Genomic DNA, 12,948 nt, shown 5'->3' with positions numbered 1-12,948 from the left:
AGCACCCCACAGCCTTTAGCATCTTCCTGGTAAATGCCTTGTTCCTGCACTGACATTAGACCAGGGTGATGTTGGGAGTTCTGTGTCTGCTTTGTAATGCACTGTTGCCCTGCGCCTTACTGAGAGAATCCTTAGAGATGGTGAAGTCTCACCCCTTCCTGGGCACAGCCAAACAGGACAGCCCATCCGTGAGGGCTACTGTCATGCTGCTGTCCAATTTCCCTCTCCCCAGCTCAGTACCTGGGCAATGACCAATGCCAGGCAAAGGAGACTTGTTGTTGAGAGGGGCAGAGCAGCTCCCTCGTTCTGCATTCAAAGGATCAGGAGCAGCCTCATCTGATCTGCCACCCCACCTCCCAATGGAAGTGCCTCACTGTTCACCTGGTTCTGGACTCACCAGGCTGGGAACAAGACCTCTTTGCTCCCTACATCCTCCCTGCCAACACCCAACTAGTTACAACCAGCAGCAGTTCTAGGAAGAGGAGGGGGCAGGGATCCAGTTTGTAAATGCTCCATGGAAGGAGAGCACTGGGGGAAAAGAAGTGCTGGAAGCAACTTTTTTGGTTCCACAGTCTTTTGCAGTGACACTTCAGAAGGAGATCAGTCCCCCCTCAGCTTCTTCTCACGTGCTCTTTGAGGCAGTGGGCCAGGAGTGGGGTGCAGCGCTTGTGCCACTTTGCTGTCTCCCGAGCCTGCTTCTCAGAGCTGCCAGTTCAGCTGGCCTCATTGCTGAGCTGCCCAAGCAAGGGACTGATCCCGTTGCCTTGTTGGCACTTCTGGCATGAGAAGTGGCTGCCTTGAGTGTGGAAAAAGGAGAAGACCAACTTAAAACTTTGGAAGAGAGGATGAAATGCAGGGTCCCCAACGAGTGACCGAGCCGCAGGTGGGCTGAAATGCAAAGGTGTGGGGATGTCTTCCTTGACGACTGGAAGTCAGCCTGTGGTTGCCTCGGACTTTGTGGTTGACATTCTGCCCACCGCTTGGGTTGCAGTCTGCAAAAGCCTTGTTACTTTATGGGGAGTTGTGGCTTGGAGGGCGAGAAATTTAAGAGGATTGCTTTCTCCCCTCTCAGCAATCTACGAAGTGGGTGGTGTCCCCTTCTCTGTCTTGAAGCCTGTCTTGGAGCGCTGCACCCCTGAGCAATTATACCGCATCGAGGACTGTAATCACGTGAGTGTTGCAGGCCTGCTTGGCCAAGGCTTGTTGGTGTCTGTCCTCCTCATTACTTTCCTACTGCAATCATGATTGTGTTGCTGCCTCATCTGTCCCGGTTGGACGGATCCCGGTTGGACGGGGTCTGACTTCCAGCCCTTCTGCCACCACGTGTTGTGAGCCTGTTGCCCAAATGAAAGGCTGCTGTCTGAGCAGGCCCTGGGAGTGTAGAACTGCCAACCAGGAGGCCAAGCCTCCCCTCTGCCATAAACACGTTAAGGACCCAATCCTATCCAACGTTCCAGCACTGATGCCTTTCTCTCTCTGTTTCCTGCAAGAGAGGAAACACTTTGGGCATTCCTGAATCTCTCTTGGTTATTGTCAGTCACTGCTAGGTAAAGGCCCCCTAGAGCAGGGATAGACTGGTTGCTGGGTTGGTGCTTGGCTGGCAGTCAAGTCCTGGCTTGCATAGCACATGTTGGTCACCAGCTGTCGCTGGTGAGCCTCAGGGGAATAAGTGGAGGTGAAAAGAGACAGAGATGCTCTGTAGAAAGAAAAACATGCTGACCAACCCCTTAATTTCTCCTGCCCCAAGGGAACAAAACAGACATTCTCCCTTGATAGCAGGTGACACAAGTCATCACCTCAGATGAATGCAGAGGCTCAGAACAGACAGCAGTTTCTGTTTCAGTGGCAAAATGGCTGCTGGTATGACTGCTATCAAGAGGAAGTGTGGGGTGTGCACAGCTCTTGGTTTCCCTCAGTGAGGATAGTTGCTCCCACCATCCTTTGGTGGTTAACCACTGCCTTCTTTAAGACTGATAGGGTGGCGCATTTTGGAATGTGTTGGTTCAGAAAATCCCTAATCTGTGACTAAAGCAAGTGTCTTTGCATAATGAAATTTTCCATTGAATTTGGGATATTTTTGACTGTTCAGAAAATGAAAGGTGTTTACCTTGGGACTGGTTCCCATGTTTTTTCCACACTCATAAGAGCTAGAAACTTTTTATTAGCTGCAATTTCTTAATTTAGCAAGTTTTGAGATAGGCAACTGTTACCCTGCACATGCCTGATCTTGTCTGATCTTGGAAGCTAAGCAGGGTCAGGCCTGGTTAGTACTTGGATGGGAGACCACCTGGGAATACCGGGTGCTGTAGGCTTATACCATGATCTCGGAAGCTAAGCAGGTTCAGGCCTGGTTAGTACGTGGATGGGAGACCGCCTGGGAATACCGGGTGCTGTAGGCTTATACCATTATCTCGGAAGCTAAGCAGGGTCAGGCCTGGTTAGTACTTGGATGGGAGACCGCCTGGGAATACCGGGTGCTGTAGGCTTATACCATAGTCTTTCGAGACTGAAGGTTGCCAACCATTTGAGATAGGCTACCAGGGAGTAGGCTCCAGGCCAGGGGGTGGGAGACCAACTTTGGCTGTACCTATCAAGATTCCTATTCCAGAACCCTGGGTCTGCCCTTCAGATGTGTCAAAGGCTTTAACCTTCCTTTTCATATGGTGTTTCTATAGTGCCTGAGGTCAGCAGGAGGCTCTGGGTCCCTGGAACACCTCCCTGCCACCCAAGGACACCAGGGAGTCAGAGACCTGCTTCGGCTGTACCTTGGCAGATTTCTGAACGTGTGGAATGTTTGCCTCCCCCTCCCCCCAGCCATTTCCCCCCACTAGCTTTCCTGGTGTGCCTGGGTGCTGGGCTCACTCTCTTGCTCTGGGTCTCCAGGTTTTAATAGAGGACACAGATGACCTGTGGCACAATCACTGCATCCGTGACTTCAAAAAAGAGAAGCCGGAGGAATTTGAGTCCTGGAGGGAGATGTACCTGCGCCTGCATGATGCCCGAGAGCAGCGCCTGCTTATGCTGACCCAGAACATCCGCTCAGCTCATGCCAATAAGCCCAAAGGTAAGATGTCCTGATCCTGCTCACTTAACAGTAGCACAGCTTGCAGAAATGCAGCTGGAAATGATGGGAGTGGTGCATATTTCTTTGCTTCATTGTGGTGGGAGCCCTATTCAGCCACGTGATATTTACTGGGTGGTTTTCAGGCAGTCATTGCCTGTAAGCCAAGCTGACCTCACAGGCTTGTTGGGAGGATAATACAGGTGCGCGTGGGAGAGCTGCGTACACAGCCTTGAGTTCACTGAAGCAAGAGTGGGATTAAAATGCGATGGAATTTCTGCGTGTGAGGTTGGTGTTAAAAATGCGCCAGACCAGTTTAAGAAGTGGCTAGCCCCAGTGAGGCTAGTGCAGCATTTCGCAGGCTGTTGGTTGTGACTTGCCAGCACAACCGGAAGTTGCTTCCATGGAGTACTTTGTGGGCCCAGCCTGTAAGTGGCCCCCACAGGCTCTCAGTTATGCTTTGTGGCAGTACAAGGAGCATTGTGTCATGACTCGCCGTGGAAGGCAAAGTCAGTGGCTATGCTAAAATGTTTGGGAACCACTGGACTAATTGTGTGGAACTGAAAGATTCTGTTTGTCTCCAGTGTAGGTAGGCCTGACGCTGAAGGCGCTTTATAGCCATCTCCCTTCCCTGGGAGTGCATTCAGATCACGTCCTTGATCTGCGGCTGCCTCACTCTCTCTTTCTGCTCCTACAGCCCTTGGAAAAAGATGAGAGAGGGGGAGAAGAAGTGTGTGGAAGAAAAGAGTGGCAGAGCCTACAGCAGTGGTTTTCGAACTGGGGTGTTGCGTCACCCCAGCCTGAAGGCCCTGGCCTCTGGCTCCTTAAGGGGCCGGAGCAGCAAGGAGGCAGGGGCAAGATCCCCCAAAACTTCCGGTTTTGCAGAAGTGGAGTGCAGTCGCTCCACTCTCACTTTTGATGAGCTGGGGAGCCCCGCAGTCACTCGCACAGGGTTCCCCGCACCCTTGGAAGGCTGCTGAAGGGACTGGTGAGTGCATCCCAGCCCCTGCAGCCCCTGCCTTCCCCCTGCCCCCACCAAGACTTACTGTGGTTCAAGCTCTCCCCTAGAGTTTGAAAACCGCTGGCCTACAGCCTCTCCCTGCTTCCTCTTCTGCTCCTTCCCTTTTTAAAAATGACACAGGGAGTGGGAAGGAGGAGTGGGGGCGGGGCCAAGTTGAAACCAGGCACCAGGTCAGGTCAGCAGAGTTGGTGGGCAAATGGGAGGCATCGCTGGGCCTTGGGAATGGATCGGACCTGGCAGCCTGACAGAGCTTGGCCAGGCCTTGATCCATTCTTGGAAATTGTGCTGTCGCCTTGGGACAACTGCCTTGTGCCTTCAGCACAGCATGGAGAGGAACTTTATTGCCTGCTCGTGTTTGCAGGTGAGGCACAGCTAGTATGACCAGGTGAAGAGTTGGCAACCTTACGAGGATAGGATTGCCAAAGTCTGCCTGAGATAGGGTCCTTCCTTCTGTGGAAGCAGGGATGCCACTTCTCCCACTAGTGTTGCAGTGATGAGAATTTGCTGAACTCCATTCATATTTGGTGCTTATAAAGGGATGGTAGTCATGTCCTGGATGGATGTCCCACCCAAGTGGCCATCGGTTTGATGGTGACCACTTGAGGTGCAGTTGGCTGTATCAGCCTCCAACATGGACTATCTTGGGGGGGCTTTCTGGAACTCGGGGGGGGGAGGTGAATGGGGAAAGGGAAGAGTCTCCCTTGGCGAAGATGCAAATGGCCCACATGACACGGGGGAGGGGGAGAGAGCAGGCCATCCTTTCTTGAAGGCGACATTGAGCAGGTTCCTAGCCAAAGGGTGCTTTGCTAACCTGAGTTTCTCCATCCTTTTCTCTGCAGGCAGAGTAGCCAAGATGGCTTTTGTCCATTCGGCAGCAAAACCGCCACGGGACGTTCGGAGAAGACAGGAAAAATTTGGGACTGGAGGAGCTGCAGTCTCAGAGAAAGTAAAGTGAGTCTCAAACTGTGTCTTGTAAAATATTGGGAGAGGGAGTAGCTCTGGCTGTACTCTGCCCTGCTCTGCCTTGTCCCAATCGCCCATCACTTGAACAAGCTTCTATTTAACTTTATTCCTGGCAGCTGTTTAACCCAGCAGTCTGGGGACTCGGAGAATGGGAGGAAGTGCGGTTCCCTGGATCTTGCAGACTTTGTGGGCTATATAGCACAGCCTTGAAGAAACCCTGATCTAGTGTTTTTTTGATGGGAGGTGACTGTGAACTCCCTGCTATGTAGACGTGACTGGCTACATGCCAAAAAAGAAGGGTGGATTGCTTAGTGCTTGCCCACCCACGAGGCTGATGGGGGTTCCCACTACTGTGGCTCCCATTCCCAGGGTCTGATTGAAAGAATCCTTAGTTGTTAATATCCTGCCATTTATATCGGTTTGTTAAATTTGAATGTCCCAATCAGGGGCCGGCAACCTTTTTGGGCAAAGTGGCCAAACATTTGGCAGCATCATTGCCGAACTTCTGGGTTGCTGAACTCCCAGAAGTGGAGGTGTAGAACTCGGCTGGGAGGACAACTCCATGAGCCTGGGCAGATGGTTCTGTCATTCCCTGTCAAACTTGTGGCAATTTGGGTGGGAGTCTTCACCTCCCAAGCCAGACTCTGCGCAAACCGGATGACTTTAGGTGGTGGACCTGATCTGGCCCCAGTGGGCAGTAGGTTGCCAACCCCTGGTCTAGATCATGGAATGAGTTTTTAAAAGGGTTCAGACAAATTAATGGAGAAGGAGTGGTCTTTCTGTGACCACTAAATATGATCTCCAGGTTCAAAAGCAATAACTCTGAATTCCAGTTAGGACTACTGGGAAGAGATGACTGCCGTGGGTCCTGTTTATTAGGTTCCCAGAAACATCCAGCAGACTCCCACTGAAAACTGAATGCCGTGTTAGATGGGCCTCTGAGTTCAATTCAGCAGTTGGTTCTTCAGCGTTCTGCCTTTCACACAAGCTTGCTTTGCAGACGTTAGCAGGTGACACTTGAGCTCCATGCTATGGAAAATGGCTCATGTTAAAGGCATGAGAACAGGACAAGCCTCCCATCCCAGTGAGCTGAGAACTCTGGAAGCAGCGGTCGAAAGACCGCAGCACAGGCTTGCAGTGAAGTTGAAATCTTCAGAATTTTGGCTGTTGGGGCCATATGAGTCACTGAAGGAACTGGATGATAATTTAATAAAGAGAGCCCATTTCGAAATAGTTTTGTTATCTTTATTTGGCTTTTTTCCAAGGGGTGTGCAACTGAAAAAACTTTGGGAACCACTGGCTTAAAGAATTGTGAAAGGTGGCAATCTTGGACTGGCATACTGGGAAGCTGTAACACCACATAGCCAGTAGCCTTGTTTATCATTGGCTGAAAAATTGCAGCCACTGAAAGACAGACAAGCCAACATAAAGCTTAAGTTTCCCATAATCTGCCCCGCTCCTCATCTGTCCTAACTCCCTCATTTCATTATGATGACTACAGATACCGAACTGCAGAGTTGTCAAGACACTTGGAAAGTGTTTGCACCATTCACATCTCAAAGCAAAGCGGTCAGTTTGTTTCATTCCCTGGGCCATTTTATTAAAGTGTTACAGCAGTGCAGCAGAACCAAAAAAAATGTTTGTTTTAAAAAAATGCCGTTAACTCTTATTTCCTCTGCTCTGTGATTAAAAGCTTTTCTGCTTTGCGAAAAGGTGCCTCGGGCTTCCCCTCACCCCACGAGTGTAGTGAGTTGTTGTCTAACTACACAGGAGGGAGAGCCAGGCAAAGGCTTTCTTTAGGTAGCAAAAAGTCTGAAGTCAATCACTTGTGCCTGATCTCCCTGCAGGATTAAACCCGCATACTTTGCAGCGGCAAAAAGCAGCTCTGTTCCTGCAGAAGAGGAGCAGTCCTATGATGGGCCGAGTACAAGCAGCAGCCACTCTGGCCCCTCCGTGAGCAGTGGCTCCTCTGCCAGCTATGACCCTCGGCGACCCCCTGTGAAGAGTAAGTGATGCTGCAAATATCAGACCACTTTCCTTGGTACTTCATGCTAGGCCTAGCATGTATCCCTAGCAACATCCCTAGCATGTATTCACTGCTGAAACAGAGACGCCTGCGTTGGCTCGGTCATGTCGTGAGAATGGATGATGGCCGGATCCCAAAGGATCTCCTCTATGGAGAACTCGTGCAAGGAAAGCGCCCTACAGGTAGACCACAGCTGCGATACAAGGACATCTGCAAGAGGGATCTGAAGGCCTTAGGGATGGACTTCAACAAGTGGGAAACCCTGGCCTCTGAGCGGCCCGCTTGGAGGCAGGCTGTGCAGCATGGCCTTTCCCAGTTGGAAGAGACACTTGGCCAACAGTCTGAGGCAAAGAGGCAAAGAAGGAAGGCCCATAGCCAGGGAGACAGACCAGGGACAGACTGCACTTGCTCCCGGTGTGGAAGGGATTGTCACTCCCGGATTGGCCTTTTCAGCCACACTAGACGCTGTGCCAGAACCACCTTTCAGAGCGCGATACCATAGTCTTTCGAGACTGAAGGTTGCCAATACATGCTAGGCCTGAATTGGGAATGTGGTTGGGATGGATACTGGAGCTGTTGGGTACTTAGATGAAGAGGAAATCCGTGGAGAGGATGGAGGAAAGACATGGGCCTGCCCCTCTGTCCTTGTGAAGTAATGTTGCCTAGTGAGTCATACATTTTGTCTTTTAAAAAGCCCTGGAGTTTTCCGGAAGCTCATCATATTACAGGGATGGCCAAACTTGCTTAATATAAGAGCCACAAAGGATAAACTTCTGATGTTTGAGAGACAATATTTAAAAAGCAGTTACATTATTAAAGGTTTTCATTCACCACAAACATTAAACATGTTTTAATCCAGTGAACTCTCAATTTATACCCTGTAAATGAGTGATTTTCAGTCTCTTTCACCTCATGGCACACTGACAAGGCACTAAAATTGTCATGGCACACCATCAATTTTTGGACAGTTGACAAGGCACACCACACTGACAGCAGGGGCTTACATCCCCCAATGGCCCTATTCACAAATGAACTTCCCCCAAACTCCCATGGCAGACCTGCAGACCATCCACGGCACACCAGTGTGCCATGGCACAGTGGTTGAAAATGGCTGCTGTAAACAATCATACAGCTTGCAGATTTGTTGTTTATCTTTTTTATATTGATGCAAAAAGAAGCTCAGCCAGCTTATTTCCAAGAGCTGCACATTATACGTCAAAGAACTGCATGTGGCTCAAAAGCCGTGGTTTGGCCACCCCTATTGTATTCACTGTGTAGATCACTGATGGTGAGCGAGCTTCCCTGAAAGATAGCTTGTCCACCACTACCGATCAATCTTCTGCAGAGGGAATACTCGGCACGCGACTGTTGGTTTCTTTTTCAGCCTGCCAGTGCCAACATACTCTTCCTACACATGCTGTCCAATATGTCAATTTTTCTTCTTTTTTCTTTTGTTTCAGAAATTGCCCCCATGATGGCAAAGACTATTAAAGCATTCAAAAACAGGTTTTCTCGGAGATAAAGGTGCCCGTGAGCGAGTGAGAAAGATATTCTTCTCTTGGACGGAAGCAATGCATACAGGAAAACAGGGAGGGGTAGGGATGGCCAAGAACCCCCCAAGCCCCACATCTGACCCAACAGCACAGTATTGTCCAAGACACCCCTCTGGCCCCTTCCTTGGCTCTGTAACCTGACCTGTTTACCCAGCATTTTGAAATGTGAAATCTTGGTGTTTGCTGAACTAAGAAGGTCCAGAGATACTCTCTCTCCCTCTCAACTGTGGAACAGAAAGGAAGACTTCTCCCGCTGCTGCAGTGTCCTTTCCACAGCCGCCCTACGAGGATTCAAATCTCTCCTGGTATCCAGCTTGGATAACTCTCCTCTTGCCGATTCTTTCTGGAAGAATGACCTGCGCTGCAATTCTAGCTGTTACTGCTTTTCACAGCCCTTCTGGAATCCAGGAGCCCCAGCTCATGCCAGAAGTTTGCTGCTACCCCCCAGTCAGGTCTCCCCTCTAATCCCCTGGATGGTTAAATTCCAGTTTTTGAACTTTCCTCCTACTGTTGAAACTTTTATGCAGATATGTGTCTATTGGCCTTTCTTATGTAGACATGGGAAACAATTGAGGGTACTTCTGTCTTTCAGTGGCTTGGCTGGTTAAGGGGCAGGGCAGGAAAAGAAAAACCTCTCCTTTTTAAACTTATAGGAAAAACAGCACAAAAATTGGGGGACGGGGAGGCCTCGGGAGAGGGGGAATTCACTTTGCGCGGATGGATTTTAAGCACTCACTTGAGTTTTAAGCTTCTGGAAACCAAATTATTTTTAAAATGACTAGTCAAGGAAATGATGTTTTAAGGGTTTTTGGGTATCTTTTTTCCTTACACTAACTAAAAACAGGAGACTGATGTCTTGTATGTTTTTATTCTCCTGCCCTTCTCAGTTTCTGGCCCCAGGATTTTGTGTTCTTATTTCTGGCACTTTAATTCCAGCAGTTCCCTGCAAAGAAGACCAGGAGTCTTGCAGTGGAGTTTTACAATATGACTTGAGGTTTTTTTGGTGGTTTTTTTTTTTTACACACATCAAATCACTTGGTGGAAAGGCAGTGAAGTCTCTGTCACCCAGAAATCTGTCAAAGACTCCTTTTGACTCTAGATTTGTAGGAACTTTGGCAAAAGATGCAGGTTCTTTTCTGCAGCTGTGCCTGGAGCATTGTTTCGCCCAAGAAGAGGCCAGCAGAACACATGTTGGGAGTTGTGTCTGCTTTGTCCTTCAGAAGGGAGTTTGAAGGAACTACTTTTCTTGGGCAGTACTGTTTTAATGCTGGAGGGGGCACTGGGCCAAAATGTTACTTATCCTGTTGGTGAGGAGCATAGGGAAAGGATGGAATCTGTTGGGGACAGGCTGGGTGGTGTGTTTCCTGGACACCAAGGTTGAAGGAACTTTGACTAGGAAAAGCTTATGAAGGAGCCTGGTCCTTGTCCGGTATGAGGGTGGTGGGGAGAGAAAACAATTCTCTGAACGTCTTTCCCAACCTGCTCTTATAACCTCTGGTTCTGCAAGGATGTTCTGTAGTTACATCTGGACACAACTGGCAGTACTGGTGGCGGCAGCAGCTGGAAAAACCCTACTAACTTCTCAAACTGGTAGTTCCTTGATGTTTGGGACTGGACTACAGGACCTTCCTTTGCTGTGAAGCACGTGCCATGCAGGGCGTGAAAACCCTCTTGTTGTTCTCTGTCTGATCAAATAAACAGCATCCTTTGACGTTCAACCACATTTTAATTACGGTGGTGTTGAAAACAGGGCTCTCGGTGTGTCTCTCTCTGTGTGCATGTGTGTGTCTCTTTCCCCTCACACACAGTTTGGAGCTGATTCGAGTCCCCAGAAGCTTTAATGACCTCGTGTAGCATTTCAAGGTGTGTTGTGCTGTTGGGTGGGGGGGGGGGATCATGCCCTTTTTGCTTTGCTGTATTTAATTTTACTGTATTAATTTAGTTAATTATATAGATAATCTTCTGCCAATTGTACTTAGTGTGTTCTCCCTCCTTTAGAATTGGGATGGAGGGGATGTAAGAATTCTCCAACCATGTTTCAGCCATTTAGGAAAGAATGTTGTCTGTATCCACAAAATTCTCTGGAGTGCTAAATTTGGATGCCCTGGCTGGAAAATGCCCCTTGCATTAGCCACAAGTAGGAAGGGAACCCTGACAAGTCTCCCCACTTCCCTCAGCCTCGGCCAAAGAAGTATCTGAGAGAGCAGCACCATTCCACTGCCGTGAAGCCCCTTTCACTGGGCACTGTGATGTTCTTGTTCTGCACCAAGACAGGTGTGGGAGAAGGCTCTGCAGTGCCACCTATGGCACCTCATGAGGTGGCTGGGCAGGAATGATGCAATCTCAGATCTACCTGACTGAGAAAGAGAGAAATAGCACCTGGGTGGGCTTGTTCCACTGGAGATGGGAGTTCCCTGCCCCTTAATTTCCAAGTGTTGCTCTTGTCACGTTGTGGTCAAGATCCGTATCTGGGTGCTGTTCACTGCACTGCTGATACTATCTACTGCATTGTTGCCATTGAAATTGAGTCATGTTTATCTGATGATTTGGCCATTTGTCAGTATTTTGGACTAGTTTGGGTAACTTTTTCCCATCCAAGTTAGCAAATAGTGGGACTTCAAAGTCTGTGAAACTGGAACATATTTTTCTCAGTGGGGAAGAGCAGTGGGGAAGATGCGATACATCCCTCATTGGTTTGGAGGATGACTTTCTTTTAATTGAACTGGATGCTAAATCAGTTGGCTTGGAGGAATTTTTGAACCTTTTTAATGGTGGCACTCAGAATAATTTTACTCTGAAACAGATTCTGGATTCTCCTTTTGAGTGTCTTAACACGTTTTAAAATGGGTGCAATCTTCAGTGCTACACTACATGCAAAGAAACCAAACTGAAGTGTCCATTTTGCTTACCACAAGGAAAAGGTAATGCTGAATTATGTTTGTATTTTGGTCCCAAACTGTAAATAACAATTTTCTATGTTACTTTTTTGTGGTAACTATGGAGATGAATATTTTAACTAGATAAGTTATATGAAAGGACGAAAATTGTGTCTCAATAAAGGCCAAACACTGGACTCTGCCCCCTTGTCTGTTGCTTTTGTGTCTTGCCCGTGTGCGCCTCTTAAAACCTGTTCTCCAAAATTAGCAGCTGGTTGGTTGCATTGTTAGGCTGTCCTTGCTCTTCTTAAAGCAGTGTTTCTCAAACTGTGGGTCGGGACCCACTAGGTGGGTCGTGAGTCAATTTCAGTTGGGTTCCCATTCATTTCAATATTTTATTTTTAATATATCAGACTTGATCCTACCCTGGTATGTGACTGCATCTGGGGAAATCTTACAGATCTGTACTTTGAACAAGCTACTATGTACAGTATATGCTTTTAACAATGAGAGTAAATGGGACTTACTCCTGGGTAAGTGTGGGTAGGATTGCAGCCTAGGATTGTTAAAAATGTTCCTGCTTGATAATGTCACTTCTGGTCATGACATCACTTCCGGTGGGTCCTGACAGATTCTCATTCAAAAAAGTGGGTCCCCGTGCTAAATATGTGAGAACCACGATCGTAAGGCATTAATTTCTAAACTGCCCATCAGGTGGTGATCCTGTGCCATGATGAGGAATAAATTAAGGCTCCTGTGACCCCACAGTTTATAGAGGAAGTTGCCTGTTGTATTTCTGACGCAGTTGTTTCTTGGGCCTGGTTTTTCTCCCAGCTGCCCTCAGCTGGGCATGTGGTTTTCTACTTTGTGTTTGCATCAGGAATGATTGGATGATGCAGCCATGCAGATGTGCAACCAGATTACATCAGACTGCCTGTTGGACTTCTGCCTGCTGGGTGTCAATTTGCCTCCTTCCAGCCAGAATCGTTAAGTGCAGGGATAGCCTCCTTTGAGGTGGGATAGTTCTTGGGCAAACCTTTCTGAGAGCAAAGGGGGTGTCTCATTCAGGGCAGAGAAACAAAGGCTTCACATTTGGTCTTGGCTAAAGCAAGTGCCATGTTTAATTCTCTCCATGTCAAAATCCTCACTTTTCCAGGGTTGGCAGTATAGGCTTCAAAATGTTACCAGCTCTCTGTGATGCAAGTGGGGCCCAGAGCTGGCTGAAAAGCAAGGTGGTTGGTCAGGGAAGCTCAGGGAGGGCTGCTCCCTTGCACTTGGCAAGGGAGTGTTTTGATGTAGGAATTCCAGGTTCAGCTCCCCGGTGAGCTGCAATGCTCAGGGAGGTACAGCCTTACATTGGGTTGAGGATTTCCCCTTCTTGCACAGTTAAAATGCTCTGAACAGCATTAGCTGAACACACCTTTTTCTAACACTACAATGGTCATTTC

General features: G+C 48.6%; 1 protein-coding gene across 1 annotated transcript in view; it reads left to right on the top strand.

The window, feature by feature from the left end:
- ELOA (elongin A) overlaps positions 1-11,702 on the top strand; it is a 36,637-nt gene extending 24,935 nt beyond the window's left edge. The window contains exons 7-11 of the mRNA XM_066639032.1: positions 1,073-1,170; positions 2,884-3,064; positions 4,922-5,033; positions 6,893-7,050; positions 8,532-11,702. Coding sequence (XP_066495129.1) covers positions 1,073-1,170; positions 2,884-3,064; positions 4,922-5,033; positions 6,893-7,050; positions 8,532-8,593 — 611 coding nt within the window. The 3' untranslated portion in view covers positions 8,594-11,702. The remainder of the gene's footprint in view (positions 1-1,072; positions 1,171-2,883; positions 3,065-4,921; positions 5,034-6,892; positions 7,051-8,531) is intronic.
- The last annotated feature ends 1,246 nt before the right edge of the window (positions 11,703-12,948 follow it).

Source organism: Tiliqua scincoides, chromosome 10 (genome assembly GCF_035046505.1).
Source record: "Tiliqua scincoides isolate rTilSci1 chromosome 10, rTilSci1.hap2, whole genome shotgun sequence".
Lineage (NCBI taxonomy): Eukaryota > Metazoa > Chordata > Lepidosauria > Squamata > Scincidae > Tiliqua > Tiliqua scincoides.
The sequence above is the reverse complement of the archived record's forward strand: the minus strand, read 5'-3'. Positions and strand labels throughout refer to the sequence as shown.